Here is a 13,544-nt window from a genome sequence, read left to right as displayed (position 1 = left end):
GGAAATAATATTTGTGACAAAATCTTAGGTTGTTCAAAATAGCGAGAAATTTATCTATGAAATTATACATCATTTCAGATAGTGAGATAACTGGTTTTGTGCTTTCAGATTTTCACTGTTAGAGTACTTAAGAAACATCTTCAAAAAAGGTAAGCAGCACTCCACTGTACATAATTTCAGAATTAAGACTCTTGTCTTTATTCCCTCAATAAGTGCTTCAAAACAAACAAACAAAACAAAACAAAAAAAACACACTACACATTGTTTAATTCTGTCACTTCTATCACTTCCCAAGCTTGCAGAAAGAAGAACATTGCTAAATTGAAATAATTAACATTTTTTCTTCTCTTGTGCAGAGAAAGACAGTCTTATTAGTACAGCTTCACACAAGAAAAAAAGTAAGCTAAGGAATCCCCCAGAGCCCAGGTACCCAACAGTGTGGCAATCATCAGCTGAGAACAGAACTTGTCCAGTCCTTGGCAAACAGTGGCTTAGAGAAGAAGGAAAGAACATTCAAAGTATCTCTGCAATATAGTGTACAAAGAACAAAGAAGAGGTATTTTATTAGGTCTAGTTCTATATTTGGCCTTCAAAGACATTTGAAGTTTCTCTTAAAGATTAAAACACATTAGGGATATTCCCCAAACTCAGCAAATTAAATACATAATCTGGTCAATAATTTGGAATTCCAGTCTGAAAGGCCCTTTCTGCCTTTTATTAAAGAATGATGATTAAGTCAGATGTCTATATATACATTTTGAAATATTTTTCTGGAACTCACACCTGTATCAGTTCTACTCTTGTATTCCTGATTTAAAGCAAAATAAAACCAAAACATTTTAATGAAGAATTTGGTTTTGCCAATGAATGAAGCATGCCTTTACTTATGGTCATGAGGACAATTTACATCAGTCCTGTCTGCATTGTGCCTTTGGCAACAAAAGAATCTATAGACATACAAGCATTGGTCAACCCCAGAAGAGACTGAAAGAGTCACCTCATTTTATACAAGCCTCCAAATAGCTATCAGAATAAAATGACCCAGTTACTCCTAACTGCAGTGGACTACAAGTTATTTCTGTATGGAGTTTGTTATTAAGACTTTATATTCTTCCGTAGTCAATCAAAGGTCATTGTTATCCTGTAAGTCACCTGGGATTGCATTTATCACTTGCGTCATCTGAAGCAATATAATGTTACCAGCAGGCAAAATAGCTTTTCTAAAAACTTACTAGTCTTTCTTAATTTCTCTCTTTATCAGGATTTTTAAGAGGCAATACCAACACATTTGAAAACAACTAACCCTAATGTGGTAGCACATTTTAGGCACAGGTAGGTTCACATTTTAGGTACCAACAGGAAAAAGAAACCAGAAGTAAGAAATTACTAAACAAAATAAAGAACTATCTTTTCTGAAATGAGTAAATGAAAAAAAAAAAAAAGATAAAGATCCAAAATCAAAACAAAATTACTGAGAGCCAGCCAGTGTATAGTCTAGCCCTCTAGGAAGCAAGCAGAAACAGAATGCTTCTCCAGTTCATTTACCTAAATAAGAAAAAGGACACCAAAAATCACTCAACTATTAAATAAGCTAGGATTTTAGTGAACATTCTTATGTACTCTGTCTCCCAGAAATAATCCATCTCTTCAATTTGACATGAAATTCAAGCCTTGCTATTAAAAAGCACAGAAAACGTCACATGAAATCAGAGCACAAAGTACCAAAAGAATTAACAAGTGTTTAAAACTGGAAAATCCAACTGTCTCAAAAATTTCTGCTAGGATAAAACTTCGGTCTTTGACATTTAGATGTTATTCATTCTGGATATAATTTAAGTGGTAGATCTTAAGCAGTAAGACTGGTTTTGATAGCAAAAGTATCTAAATAAACTATAAGATTATGAAATCTAGAAAAGAAGTTACTCAAGTTATGGTAGTACTATTCCCTACCTTAATAAATATATATGCTTGAGAATATTTTACATACAGAAAGAAAGATTTTCAGAAATGATTAAAACCAAACACCTCTTCTACAAGAGTTTTTCCTCAGCTCAAACAAACATGACCTGCCAATTCCCTGGTCAGTTATCCTACAGAGAAGAAGGATCAGAATTCCTATTTATTTAGGAAAAAAGAAATACTGTAGATCTTTTAGGACAAATAATGATATCAAATAATGATATCAGTCCTTTTTAAGTATCAATGTAACCAATTAATGAAGGTCCTCTAAACTGCAAGGGATTAGAATTTTTATGCTATGAACTCCATAACTCAGCAACGCATTTAAGTTTTAATCTGTTAGTTTAACTTCTAATGAGATGTGGACACAGTTATCCAACAACATCCGATAAACTTCTTTAAATGGCCTATTTGTTTTTCAGCAGGATAATCTGCTAATACCCAGATGTGGCATATCCAATAAGGCCATTGCTCTCCCTTCCACCTTCTAGAAAAATAACTTTGCTTCTTAACCTGGACAGAACAGAACAGTCGTATCAAACAACCCTCCAGCAGCCCATTATCATTAGTTCCACCTCTAGCATTTGGGCCTGTCTATCCTTAACTTTACTTGCATATGAAGTAAGTACAAGTGAAAAAAAAATCTATGTATTTAAATAACTATATGGCTTATGTAATAGATAACATTAACAATTTAAAAAACATACAGACTTACAGGAAGTAAGATCTTTTGATTATAGAGTATTTTGTACAAACACCCTCTGTAATTCCTTAATCACAGACTGGTTCAGGTTGGCAGTGGCCTCTGGAGGCCACCTGGTCCAACCCCTTTCTTAAGCAGGGACACCCAGAGCAGGCTGCCCAGGGCCGTGTCCAGGTGGCTTCCGAAGATCTCCACGGGGGGAGACCCCACAACCTCTCTGAGCAACCTGTGCCAGCGCTCAGTCAACCACACAGCACAGAAGTGCTTCCTCATGTTCTGAGGGAGCCTCCTCTATTTGTGCCCCTTGCCTCTTGTCCATGTCACTGGGCACCACTGCAAAGAGCATGGCTCCATCCTCTTCGCACCCTCCCTTTGGGTATTTAGACATATTGATGCAGCCCCCCCGAGCTCCCTCTTCTCCAGGCTGAGCAGTCCCAGCTCTCTCAGCTTCCTTTACAGGAGATGTGCCCCAGTCCCTTCATTACCCCTGCGCCCTACATTGGGCTCTCCAATATGTCCGTGCTTCCCTTGTGCTGGGTGTCCAGAATTGGACACAGAACTCCAGGTGTGAGGAGTAATGAGGAGAGGGGGAGGATCACCTCCCTCCTAATGCAGCTCAGGATACCATTGGCCTTTGCAGCAAAAGCACATTGTTGGCCTTGGTGGAATAATACTTAATGGACACCATGCTAATCACCGCACAGTTGTACTAAATGTAAATAAGGCTGTTATTTCTGCTCAAGCCAAGCCTGAATGGAAGAGATGACCTTCAGATATCTTTCATTTTCCAGTTCATGTCTATTTCCACATAACAAAAGCAATTCCAATTACGGAATAACAATGTAAGTGTTTTCAGGCAGGTTTCTTATTCACTTCCCTTTCTCTCCCCATACACTACATATATAATATTACATCAGGGTAGTCTATATAAATCTACACTTAAAAATACATGGAAAAATGTGACACCTACAGGGAAATGCTTTTTCAAGCCACTCCTTGCTTGCTTTCTCTAGAATATGCAATCAAATCAAGTAGAAAAATATTTGGCTGAAAATAAAATTCGGTTCTCTTTTCTCTCTCCAAATGCATCCCCATCCAGTAATATGATCACATCTGCCAGTTACACTTCGTAAGACAAGTCATATCTTATCTAAATCCTAGCACTGTCTTTCCTGTTTCCTTGCTTCATAGTTCAAGCTAGCTAGAAATATTGAAAGGATAAATCACACTAAAAATAGGTAGAGTAACCAAATCATCAGAGTTGGAGTCCTGGCTGGAGAGAAGACCCAGGTTAAGCTAAAAAGTTATTGCTAGATCACAGCAAGTGATCTAGAGCCAGGTATTTTGCATTTAATTGTGCTCTGGAAGTACGAAGAAAAATGTAAGTAGTTATTTTAGTTCCCATACAACCCTGCCGTGTCCTTCATCAGTAAGAGGTGCCCTGAATTTCAACTTGCAGGATCTTGCAGAAAACTAAAAAGCACTTTCTAAGCAGGGAGGAGATTGAAACTAGGGATCCTGGAATTTCCAGCTCTTGCAACTGAGTCTTGGAAATGATGCTTAACTTTATGCTATGTTCCCCCCTTGTTTATTCTTTTCGTTGGTACCAGGAAGAAGAGAGAACTGGTTTTATACCTCTAGGTGCAAGCAGCATGTACTGACTGCCATGAGTGATGAGTGTGAAGAACATGTGAGGGAAGAAGATGCATCTTTTCACAATACAAGTTTAGATAATTTAGCTGTTGAATTTGTATTAATACCTTTTCTATCATCATCATTTTTTTTTTTCCAGTTTTCATTACGTTCCCCTTCCGACCCACACTGCGGCTTTGGAAGGCACAAGGGTCCTTGGTGTGCTTTACAAAGATATCTTGATGTAGGAAGTTACAAATCTTCTACATAGGACACAGAGGTACTTACAAGAAGCAGAGGAACATACGAGGCAATCTCTCAATCCATTTGAGAAAGCACCTGCAGGACTCATTTGAAGGCAGATGAACTAATAAAACCCAGCAAAGCAGTCACCAAGAGAGTGTTCTATTTTACTAAAAGGATTTGTAGCCTTTGCTGCCATCCTATCCCCCAATAACACATACACTTTAACTTACCAGCTCTTATCTCACTCTACCATAATAAATCAGAGGTAGGAAAAGCTAGTGGAGAACAAAACAATGGGGCTGGAAATCACGACCTTTGGATGTAGTAATTGAAAACCATGAAGAGTTCAGAGTGCAGAATGGACTTCTGGACATGTCTATGCTGGGAGCTTTGAAGCCTGGAATTATCCATTGTTGTAACTCTAGGCTTACATAGCTGTGTTGTCAACCTGTAAACTTGGGTTCAGTTAAATAAAGATAGTTCAAAGCATTAGTATGTAATTAGAGAATCAAAGATCCTATACAGATATACTATTATCTTGTTTACAAGAGGTCTTTTTTTTTTTTTTTGGACAGCCACTGTTTGTACCACCCATTAGGATGTACCAGTTGCAGTGGTGTTACTACAGAGCAGCTACTGACTGCAATCTCTCTAACAAGCATCAAAGAGCAGCTGTCTTTCCATACCAGTGTTTTCACCATCCCCATGAATGCAGAAATTACATATGGGCACATGAGGGGAAAAAAACAACAAAACAAACAAGTGTCGTTAAGAAACGGGGTAACAATCAGCACTTGAAGCATGATTCTCCTGTTACCACTTCACAGCTTCTAACTTTTTCACCAGTAAATGCTGTATTATGGCCTAGGCTACATCCTTCAATTGTAAAAATTCTTGACAATGCAACCTTTATGTTTGCTATCTTTAAGTGAAATGATGGCATCAGTGACTTCTGCATCCGGGCTTAACTCACAAAATATATTCCTTAAGATCCTTATTCTTTACCTTCAGATCACTGAAGTTAAGAAAAAAATTTATCTTGGCAACACAGATTTAAAACCTCACAATGCACAATCCCTTTACCTGCTACCTTTCAGCATAAATATTTTATCAGTGCCTTTGTCTTTGGAAGAAGTGGTGCCTGGAGGCAACAGGACAATTTATCACCAAAAGGCTGAATGCCTTTTGATTCTCATTGACAATTATTTCCCTTCGGCTGCAGGGACACTGCCTTCAGAGGCAAGTGAAAGGCTCCTGGGGAAAGCCAGTGCCACTGTGCTGTTCACCAGGCAGTGCTGAAGCAGTTGACCAGCCACCAGTACAGAGAGCACTGCAAACCTCCCGAAGAGGTGAAACAAGAAATTAGCATCCATCACATTGCAAACAAGCTTACTGTAAGGGATGGCAAAGATATAAAGAATAATAAGAAAAAACATTTCTGGATTACTTTAGTAAATCAAAAGGTTAAGCACAGTTAAAGAGTATATCTGGAGCGGAGAGGAGAGGAGAGGAGCGGAGAGGAGCGGAGCGGAGTTTTTTTTTTTGGATAGACACATGACTTTTCAGGAACAATTTGGGGATGCTGTCACATCACACAAGGTTGTCATAGTCTATCACTGCCTAATTAAGAGCTTAACACATCAATAGAGAAACATATTACTCTGCATTATAAACCTGTTCAAGCTGCATTTGTCTGAAATTGTTGCCAATCTATGCCAGCACCACTAAAGTTAGAGTGGTGAATTTTTGCATTCTGGAAATTAAAGATGGAGATAGCGTTAGCAAAAGCTAAATAATAAAAAGTTGTAACTAACCTTCAAAATCATAAACTGCAAAAATATTCCTCCTCATTGTTCTGCACCATGAAAAACAGGCATACTTATCCTCATTAGCTTTCTTTTCCTTGGCATCTTCAATAGGAATTATTTTCCTCCTACATGCGAAACATTTTTTCCCATCTCAGACCTTCCAAGTAAAACCCAACAAGCCCCATTTATCCCAAGTACTTCACATTCTACACTTATTCCCAACTCTGTATTTGCCTGTAAAACCATTCAGACACCCTGGCCATATGTACCATGTGTTCTTACCAGTTGCATTGAAAATTATGAACAAGGCTTTTTTTGAACAGCAAGCCAAGGAACCAAAATACCTACGCAATACAACAAGGAGCCAGGAATGAAGTTTATTTAACTTCACAGCTCCAATTCAACTTTTCTCCCCTGAAGGTAAAGGCTCATTTTCTTCTCCTAGTGAGTCTTTCCATTTGCCTTTCCAGAACACTTTGGAAACCATTTACCAGAATAAGCCACCTCAGACAGGATAGCTATGAAAACTTAGCTTGGATACAGCTTTTTTACACTATCAGCATCATAACTTTTCATAGACAGTGCCCAAACATGATTTCTTAGTTGTTTTTTTTTTGTTTGTTTTCTTTTTTTGAAAGTCTAGTAACATTAAGATTTCTAGAAAACAGGTAACTTGCTTAAATCTAAAAAAAATAAAAATAAAAAAGTGCAATCAGAACTTCTTATCTCCTAATGTCTGTATACAGGTCCTCCAGACTGATGTTCAAAATATTTTTCCATTAGAATTTTACTACAATTTAAGATGATACCTAAGAGGAAAGAAATTGATTGCACCTACATCTCCTGAACAGCATACCACTCACAGCAGCATTTTATTACACTTTTAAAGACTTATCTAATCCTTTTATTTTATTGCTGAATAAAAAGAAAATCCAAGTCTCCTGACTCCATTTTAATTTGAAGGAAAACAACCCTTTTGATTTTAAAATCCAGAGTAGAACCACACTGTTTCAGAACAAGGAAGCCATCAGGAACAGAACTGTACGAATACGCTGGCCATCTTCTTCAGATGCACCTGCAAATTAGCTTTTGACAGAGCTGGCTTTATTTCTCTCGGTGCCCTGCTTATGTGCAGCAGTATTTGTTGCATGAGGCTACAGTACAATGATAACGTAATTTGGGCTTCTATCATGTCAGCCTTGGATGACATATAGTTGTCTCCATGTTACCATCTTAGCACCATAATTTTTATGCTTTAAGCTCTAAGAGCAGGCATTAAATCAGTCTCTACTCCTATATTCCCTCTACTTAGCGGTTAGCTTTGAATGTTACTTGCTAAATCACCTGAAGCAATTTTGATTACAAATGATTATACAATGCAATGCCAGTTTAGAGCATGCATGTCTGTAAAGCACAGCATGTAGATGCAAAACTTGTGAACAGGGCAGATGGAAAAGCACAGAAACAAAGACAAGCCTAAGTATAGAAATCTGGTAGGCTAATCACTTTTAGCATAAAAAAATAAGAAAAAAATAAAAACAGCATGAAAACACAAAAACCTTTGAAGGCAAAAAAATAAAAGGAGAAAAAATGTCAACAGAAGAACACATAGCTTTAAAGACAGACTATGGCTTATAAGTCAGACCCCATCTGCAGGAGGTAGGCACACAAGTAAAGGGCAATTGTCAAAACGCTGACATCAAAGTTTCACTGGAAAGGAAACCAGAAACTGTATATTTAGAAATGTCATTGATATAATCTCCATATCACATCTGATATACAGTTTAATACACGCCGCACAAATTCAAGGAGAAAAAAGCAGCTACCTACAGTGGCCCAACTTGATATGGGAAATGCAGCAAGGAATCAAATTCAGCGTAGTATGCAATTTAAAAGGTGATAATTATTACCTAATAGGTACTGGTCTATATTACTTTCTTAGACTTCTAAATCCAGTTCTGCCTCACTTTTCTCCAGGCCTTTGCCTGCTCAGCCCCCCATTCAGAAAGCGTAGGAAGAACCACAGTTCCTGCCCTCTGGGAAGCACAGACTGCTCCCACAGAAGGAGACAGCCATGATTTTGAGGGAACCAAACTGATCTTTGAAGCACAGGTCACAAGTCACTTTGAATGGGCAGGCATGCGCAATGCCAAATATCCAGAGTGAGTGTTCGGCACAAGGCTTCTCTCTGGATTCAGATACATGTACAAGAGTTTGCGGGGTTTAAGACAGACCAGGAAAGTAGTGGACCTGAGAATCTATCATGATGCCCGTGCTTTGAGGAGAGCATGTGAAAATGCCAGGACAAGCGGAAGGGTCACTGAAGGGCAGCTCTGCTGATGCTTTTGTGATATGCAGAAAAGCATTTCCTCTGCCCTTCCAAAAGAAATCCCTTTTTACTTGAGCTGAATGCCACAAACCAGGAGTCTGCTACTAAAATGCCAACTAGAGCAGAAGTACATCTTTGACTTTATTACTTTAAACTCAAAAAAGTGTTCTTTCCCAGTAGAGACATACTGGAATGCTGCAAGATTACCGTGTTATTCCCTGACAGTGAAGCGAGGGAATTTCCATTCTACCTGGCATGCACAGCAACTAATGCAAACCACAAGGTATTTTGTTTTCTAACTTTCACCTAGTGTAAGTGTGAAGCTAGCAAACAGGTTCATATACATGCACGTACACTTAGAGAAATTCTTTTGAAGTGCACATGAGCAGAACTACCGTACCACTGATCTGCTGCGTGCAGACTAAGTCAGCTCCCTGCCTGTAGGTGAAATTGACTGTAACACTTTCCAAATACAATATGCAAAATGCTATTGAAGGAAAATGTAAAATAAATCTTTAAGACCAGCTATTAATGTAATTGAAACTTGATGATTACCAACAGATCATCACTGTACTTTTCAAAAATACAGATTTGAACATCCCTGTTGTGATGCTGAAAATCATGGATTACTGTAATGGGTTTATATGACAATGTTTTGTTAGCAGGGCTGGCTTCTGGGAGAAGAGTCCAGAAGCTGCTCCATGTCAGATAACAGATAAGGGCCCGTTCCAGCCAGCTGCAGAAGTTGGTGCAGAAGGAGCTCCAGGCATGGAGCAGCAGTTCCCCTGCGGCCTGTGGAGAGGCCCCTGGTGGAGCAGGCTGTCCCCCTGCAGCCCATGGGTCCCACGTGGAGCAGATCTCCACGCTGCAGCCCGTGGAGAGGAGCCCACGCAGGAGCAGGGGGCCTGGGGGGAGCTGCAGCCCACCCGTGGGGGACCTGTGCTGGAGCAACTCCTAACAGATTGCTCCTAACAGAAGGACAGCATCCCGTGGGAGGGACCCCACAGGGAGCAGGGGCAGGGAGTGACTATGAGGGAGCTTTGGAGACAAAGCATCAGGGAGTGACCGCAGCCCCTATTCCCATTTTGCCACTTAGGGTGGTGGTAGGGGTAGGAGGGAAGTTTATGAAGTCGTTTTTTGTTTGCTTTTAGTTTTCACTACTCTAGGTTGTATTTTTCTCCCTCTATTTTGAGCATGACAATAATTGCTGAGTGATATCTCTTCCTTATCTCAACCCTTGAGACGTTTTCATTGTACTGTGAGAGAGGGTGGGTGTTTGATGAAATTCATCTGCCCATGATGGTGAAACCACAATTCCCTACTGATAAAAAGATAACTAACTGCGTACAGTCACTTCAGAGTATGATATACAGATCTAAATTGTTATACCGAAAAACCACCAACCCCCTGCAATGATACAGATGTCAGAAGAATTTTAGAAGAAAAGGCTCAGACTTTATGTGAACCTTAAAATCTATGCTGTACATGATATTGTTTGATCTTCCACAAATGTTCTTTTCTTTTCCCATGATCAAACAATACATCTGAGAGCACTGAGAACATACTGCTGCACTTAAAAAACAAATTCTTTACACAGTCACAACAGTTTTCTGGATTTCCATGTCATGTTACAATCTGATGTATGCCCTACCAGAATAATCCCTTTTGGAGATTATGATATTACATCGTTATTTTTAAATTTACTTTGTCCAAAATCACATGATTATTAAAAAACATGAATGCAAGTTACTCAGTGAGGCCTGCAAAAGTGGAAGCTTGCACTTTATCAACATTCAGTACATTATTTATTTTAGCAAGCAAAGTAATACATAAAAACATACTGATATATTAAGTTTAATAGGCAAATACCAAAAGAAATACCATATTTTAAGATCCTTGGCCAAAGTCATACATTACAAAATACAGATCAGAGAATAAATTCACCTGCCTTTTCTTTATCTCTCAATTATCTCTCTCAAAAAGGAGAGGAATTTAAACCAAACTCTTACTATACTAGAGAAAAACAGTGCAATACTTCCAGTCGTTGCTGTTTGGTCTCTCAGATTTTGGTGTTTCAAACTCTATTTCTCTTAGCCTTCCTTCCCCTGGGGGAAGAAAAGTGAGAACAACCTTGCTGCCATCTGACCTACTACTTTTTTTTTTTTTTAAGCAGAGATGATGAATAGCTGATGGGAAAGCTCATGTTGCACAAATAAACAAATGTCTCTGTGAGGCATGTGTATTAGCAGATATTTAGTACCTGAGCTGCCACCATGGCCATGTAGGAGGGAAGATGATATAAATACATTCCACTGCATTAATATACAGAGCCCAACACAGTGCTGCAGGCACAACATGGCAAAGTATGAGAAAAGTGGGATCTTCCTACAGTGGCTGTCAGCCCACCTTAAGAAGTCATCTATGTGGTTTTTAGGATCTACTACTGTTCCCAGGGACAATTCCGCACTACGTAACAGATTCTCCTGCTGTCTAGGGGAGCGCTAGAGCATCAACTATCTGTAGTGCACTGAAGCACACTTGGGCAAAAAATAAAATATTTATCTGTAATAAATTTGCTTCTTAGAAAAAAGCACAACCATAATCACAAAGATGTATATGCAATAGCATCAGGATGTCCCTTTTCTTCTACAATATGCATTCATCACACTTAAACCAGATGTCGTCCACGTCTGTGACAGACGAATCTTTTTCTAAAAATAACTTCTGTTTTTGCAAAACATTCCAGTGTCTTTCTAAATGTGTAATGTATTTCCCCGTGGGACGTGTAAATAATTATCTGACAAAGATGAGTAAGTCAGCTATCACTTCAATTTGCAGAACTAGCGCATACTAAGGATCATTTTGCGACATTTCTGAGCATGAACATAACAATTTTCAGTGATGCACATCTGCTGAGCATGAATACTGTGAATGGAGATGAGTTTTGTTATCAGTTTTCTGACAGTGTCTATTAGCAGCGATGGTGGAGCTGCCTGAGGTCCAACATCTTTGACTCAAAGACTATGGTTTTAAGCACGTTACTTAAACGCATACCTTAATGTAAAAATACCTTGTTTTTTCTCCATTTGGCCTTCTGATGGAAGCAAATTAGAAATGAATAATACAAGACAGGCATCTTCCTTTCTTGAATAGCTACGTAGATATTCAACAGAATGGGACAGGCTGAAATATTTACTGTTTTTACACAACACAAATATAAAACACCCATGCATATTCATTCTGTCCTTACATTTCCATTGGTCAGAGCATCTCCTTTAGGAGTAAAGTTTACAAACCTACCAACCAGTCTCCAGAATCCGTATGAAGCAAAATGAAGTAATATTCAAAGCACTGGCACTACATACACTCTATTCAATTTATTTTTAAATTGTTGTATTAATTTTTAAGTTTTATTATATTACTGTTTACCAATATCCTTCATTCATTCATTTTCACTATGGAAAGAGCTCTGCTATCTTCCACAGTCAGTAATCTTATCCAGGCTGTTAATGTTAGAATTAAGAATTTGAGTCTCCTTTCATATCTATTTTTCCATGTAATTAGAGAGGACATACATTTTACTTACATAACATGTTCTTTTTGTTCTTCAGATTACTTCAAGAATGCATCATTCATTAACCTTTAAAGACATTTAATTTCAAGCCATTTCTTTAGCTCTAAATTGACTCATTCTATTAAAAAATCGAGTACAGATCTATTACTTAATTAAAACAAATATAATTATTAGAAACAGGTGATAACCTTGTACATTTGTGTCTTACAAACACAAGTCCTTCCATCTTTTTCAGTAAATCTGCGTGGCAGGCAAAAACTAGTTCATGAGTTTTCATAGATAAGCTTCAACCTCATCCAGCAAACCCATAAGAAGTTTTTTTTAAGGACTGAATCAGTAATTGACTGAAATCAGGAAGGGCAGCATAGTTTCAAGAAAGATTTATTCAAAGTCATATAATCAAGACAGTCAGATACCTTACAGATGACACCTCTGCTTGTGAGAGAGTACAGTCTGCACCAGTACTAGCCCTAAGTCACTCAGAATAAGGTTAGGTATCTTACTCTTTTTTCAAGCTAGTATTCTTCTCACATTGTTTCTAAAAAGTAGGCTGAAATTGTGTGTGACCTATCAAGACAATCAATCTCATAAGCTTGCAGTTTTAGTTCTATCAAGAGAAGAAAATATGAAATACAAATTATTTACACAGATTTGGGTAATAAAAATTTAATGCTGTACTTGATGAAATGTTGGAGTATTGAGCCACTTCTGAAATTCCAGGTAGGTAGATCCAGAGGTTATTAACAGGATATTGTTTAATCGAAGTTGGCACTTTGAAACTAGTGTCAGTAAAGGGCACTAGATACCACTACAATTGATCCTTTTCAGTCTGAACAACAATCTTTGCAGATAAGCAGTGTTATTTAAATCATTTACTTCTTTCATAAAAATTAATCATATCTTGGTAAATATGAAGTCAGACACAAACATCCCTTATGCTGAAGTTGAACAAAAACAGGATACAAGACAGTGAAAGTCTCCAGTGCACAGTATGAAATAAAAAAAGTATTAATTTTCATTTGTATACCTTTATATGCTTCATACCACATTTTTGTAGGGGAAAAGAAAGAAAAACAGAAGGCTCTTAGCCACTGTTTTCTTGATGGAAGCAACCAATCTGCAAATACACTTTAAGCTCCCTTATCCACTTCTTACACGTTTTACATGTAAGTGTGAGCAGAAGAACAGATGGTTATCAAGGAGGTTATGCTGAGTGCTAACTGGTTGTAGATCCGTGTGAAATTTGAGAAGTCAACGATATCTTCTACAAAATGTATTCAAGTTTTTCATACT

General features: G+C 38.1%; 1 protein-coding gene across 6 annotated transcripts in view; it reads right to left on the bottom strand.

The window, feature by feature from the left end:
- The window catches only part of SASH1 (SAM and SH3 domain containing 1), a gene marked incomplete at its 5' end in the record, with an annotated part of 518,822 nt that overhangs the window by 287,644 nt on the left and 217,634 nt on the right, over nt 1–13,544 (bottom strand). Inside the window, one exon of one of the 6 annotated variants that reach the window (XM_080584012.1) lies at nt 6,355–6,381. The exons of the other annotated variants lie outside the window; for them this stretch is intronic. Within the exon in view, the coding sequence (XP_080440138.1) occupies nt 6,355–6,366 (12 nt within the window). Of the gene's footprint in view, nt 1–6,354; nt 6,382–13,544 lie in introns of those variants that run through there. 6 annotated transcript variants of the gene reach the window in all.

Source organism: Anser brachyrhynchus, assembly GCF_964034855.1.
Source record: "Anser brachyrhynchus genome assembly, chromosome: 3".
Lineage (NCBI taxonomy): Eukaryota > Metazoa > Chordata > Aves > Anseriformes > Anatidae > Anser > Anser brachyrhynchus.
This window is presented reverse-complemented; position numbering and strand designations above follow the sequence as displayed.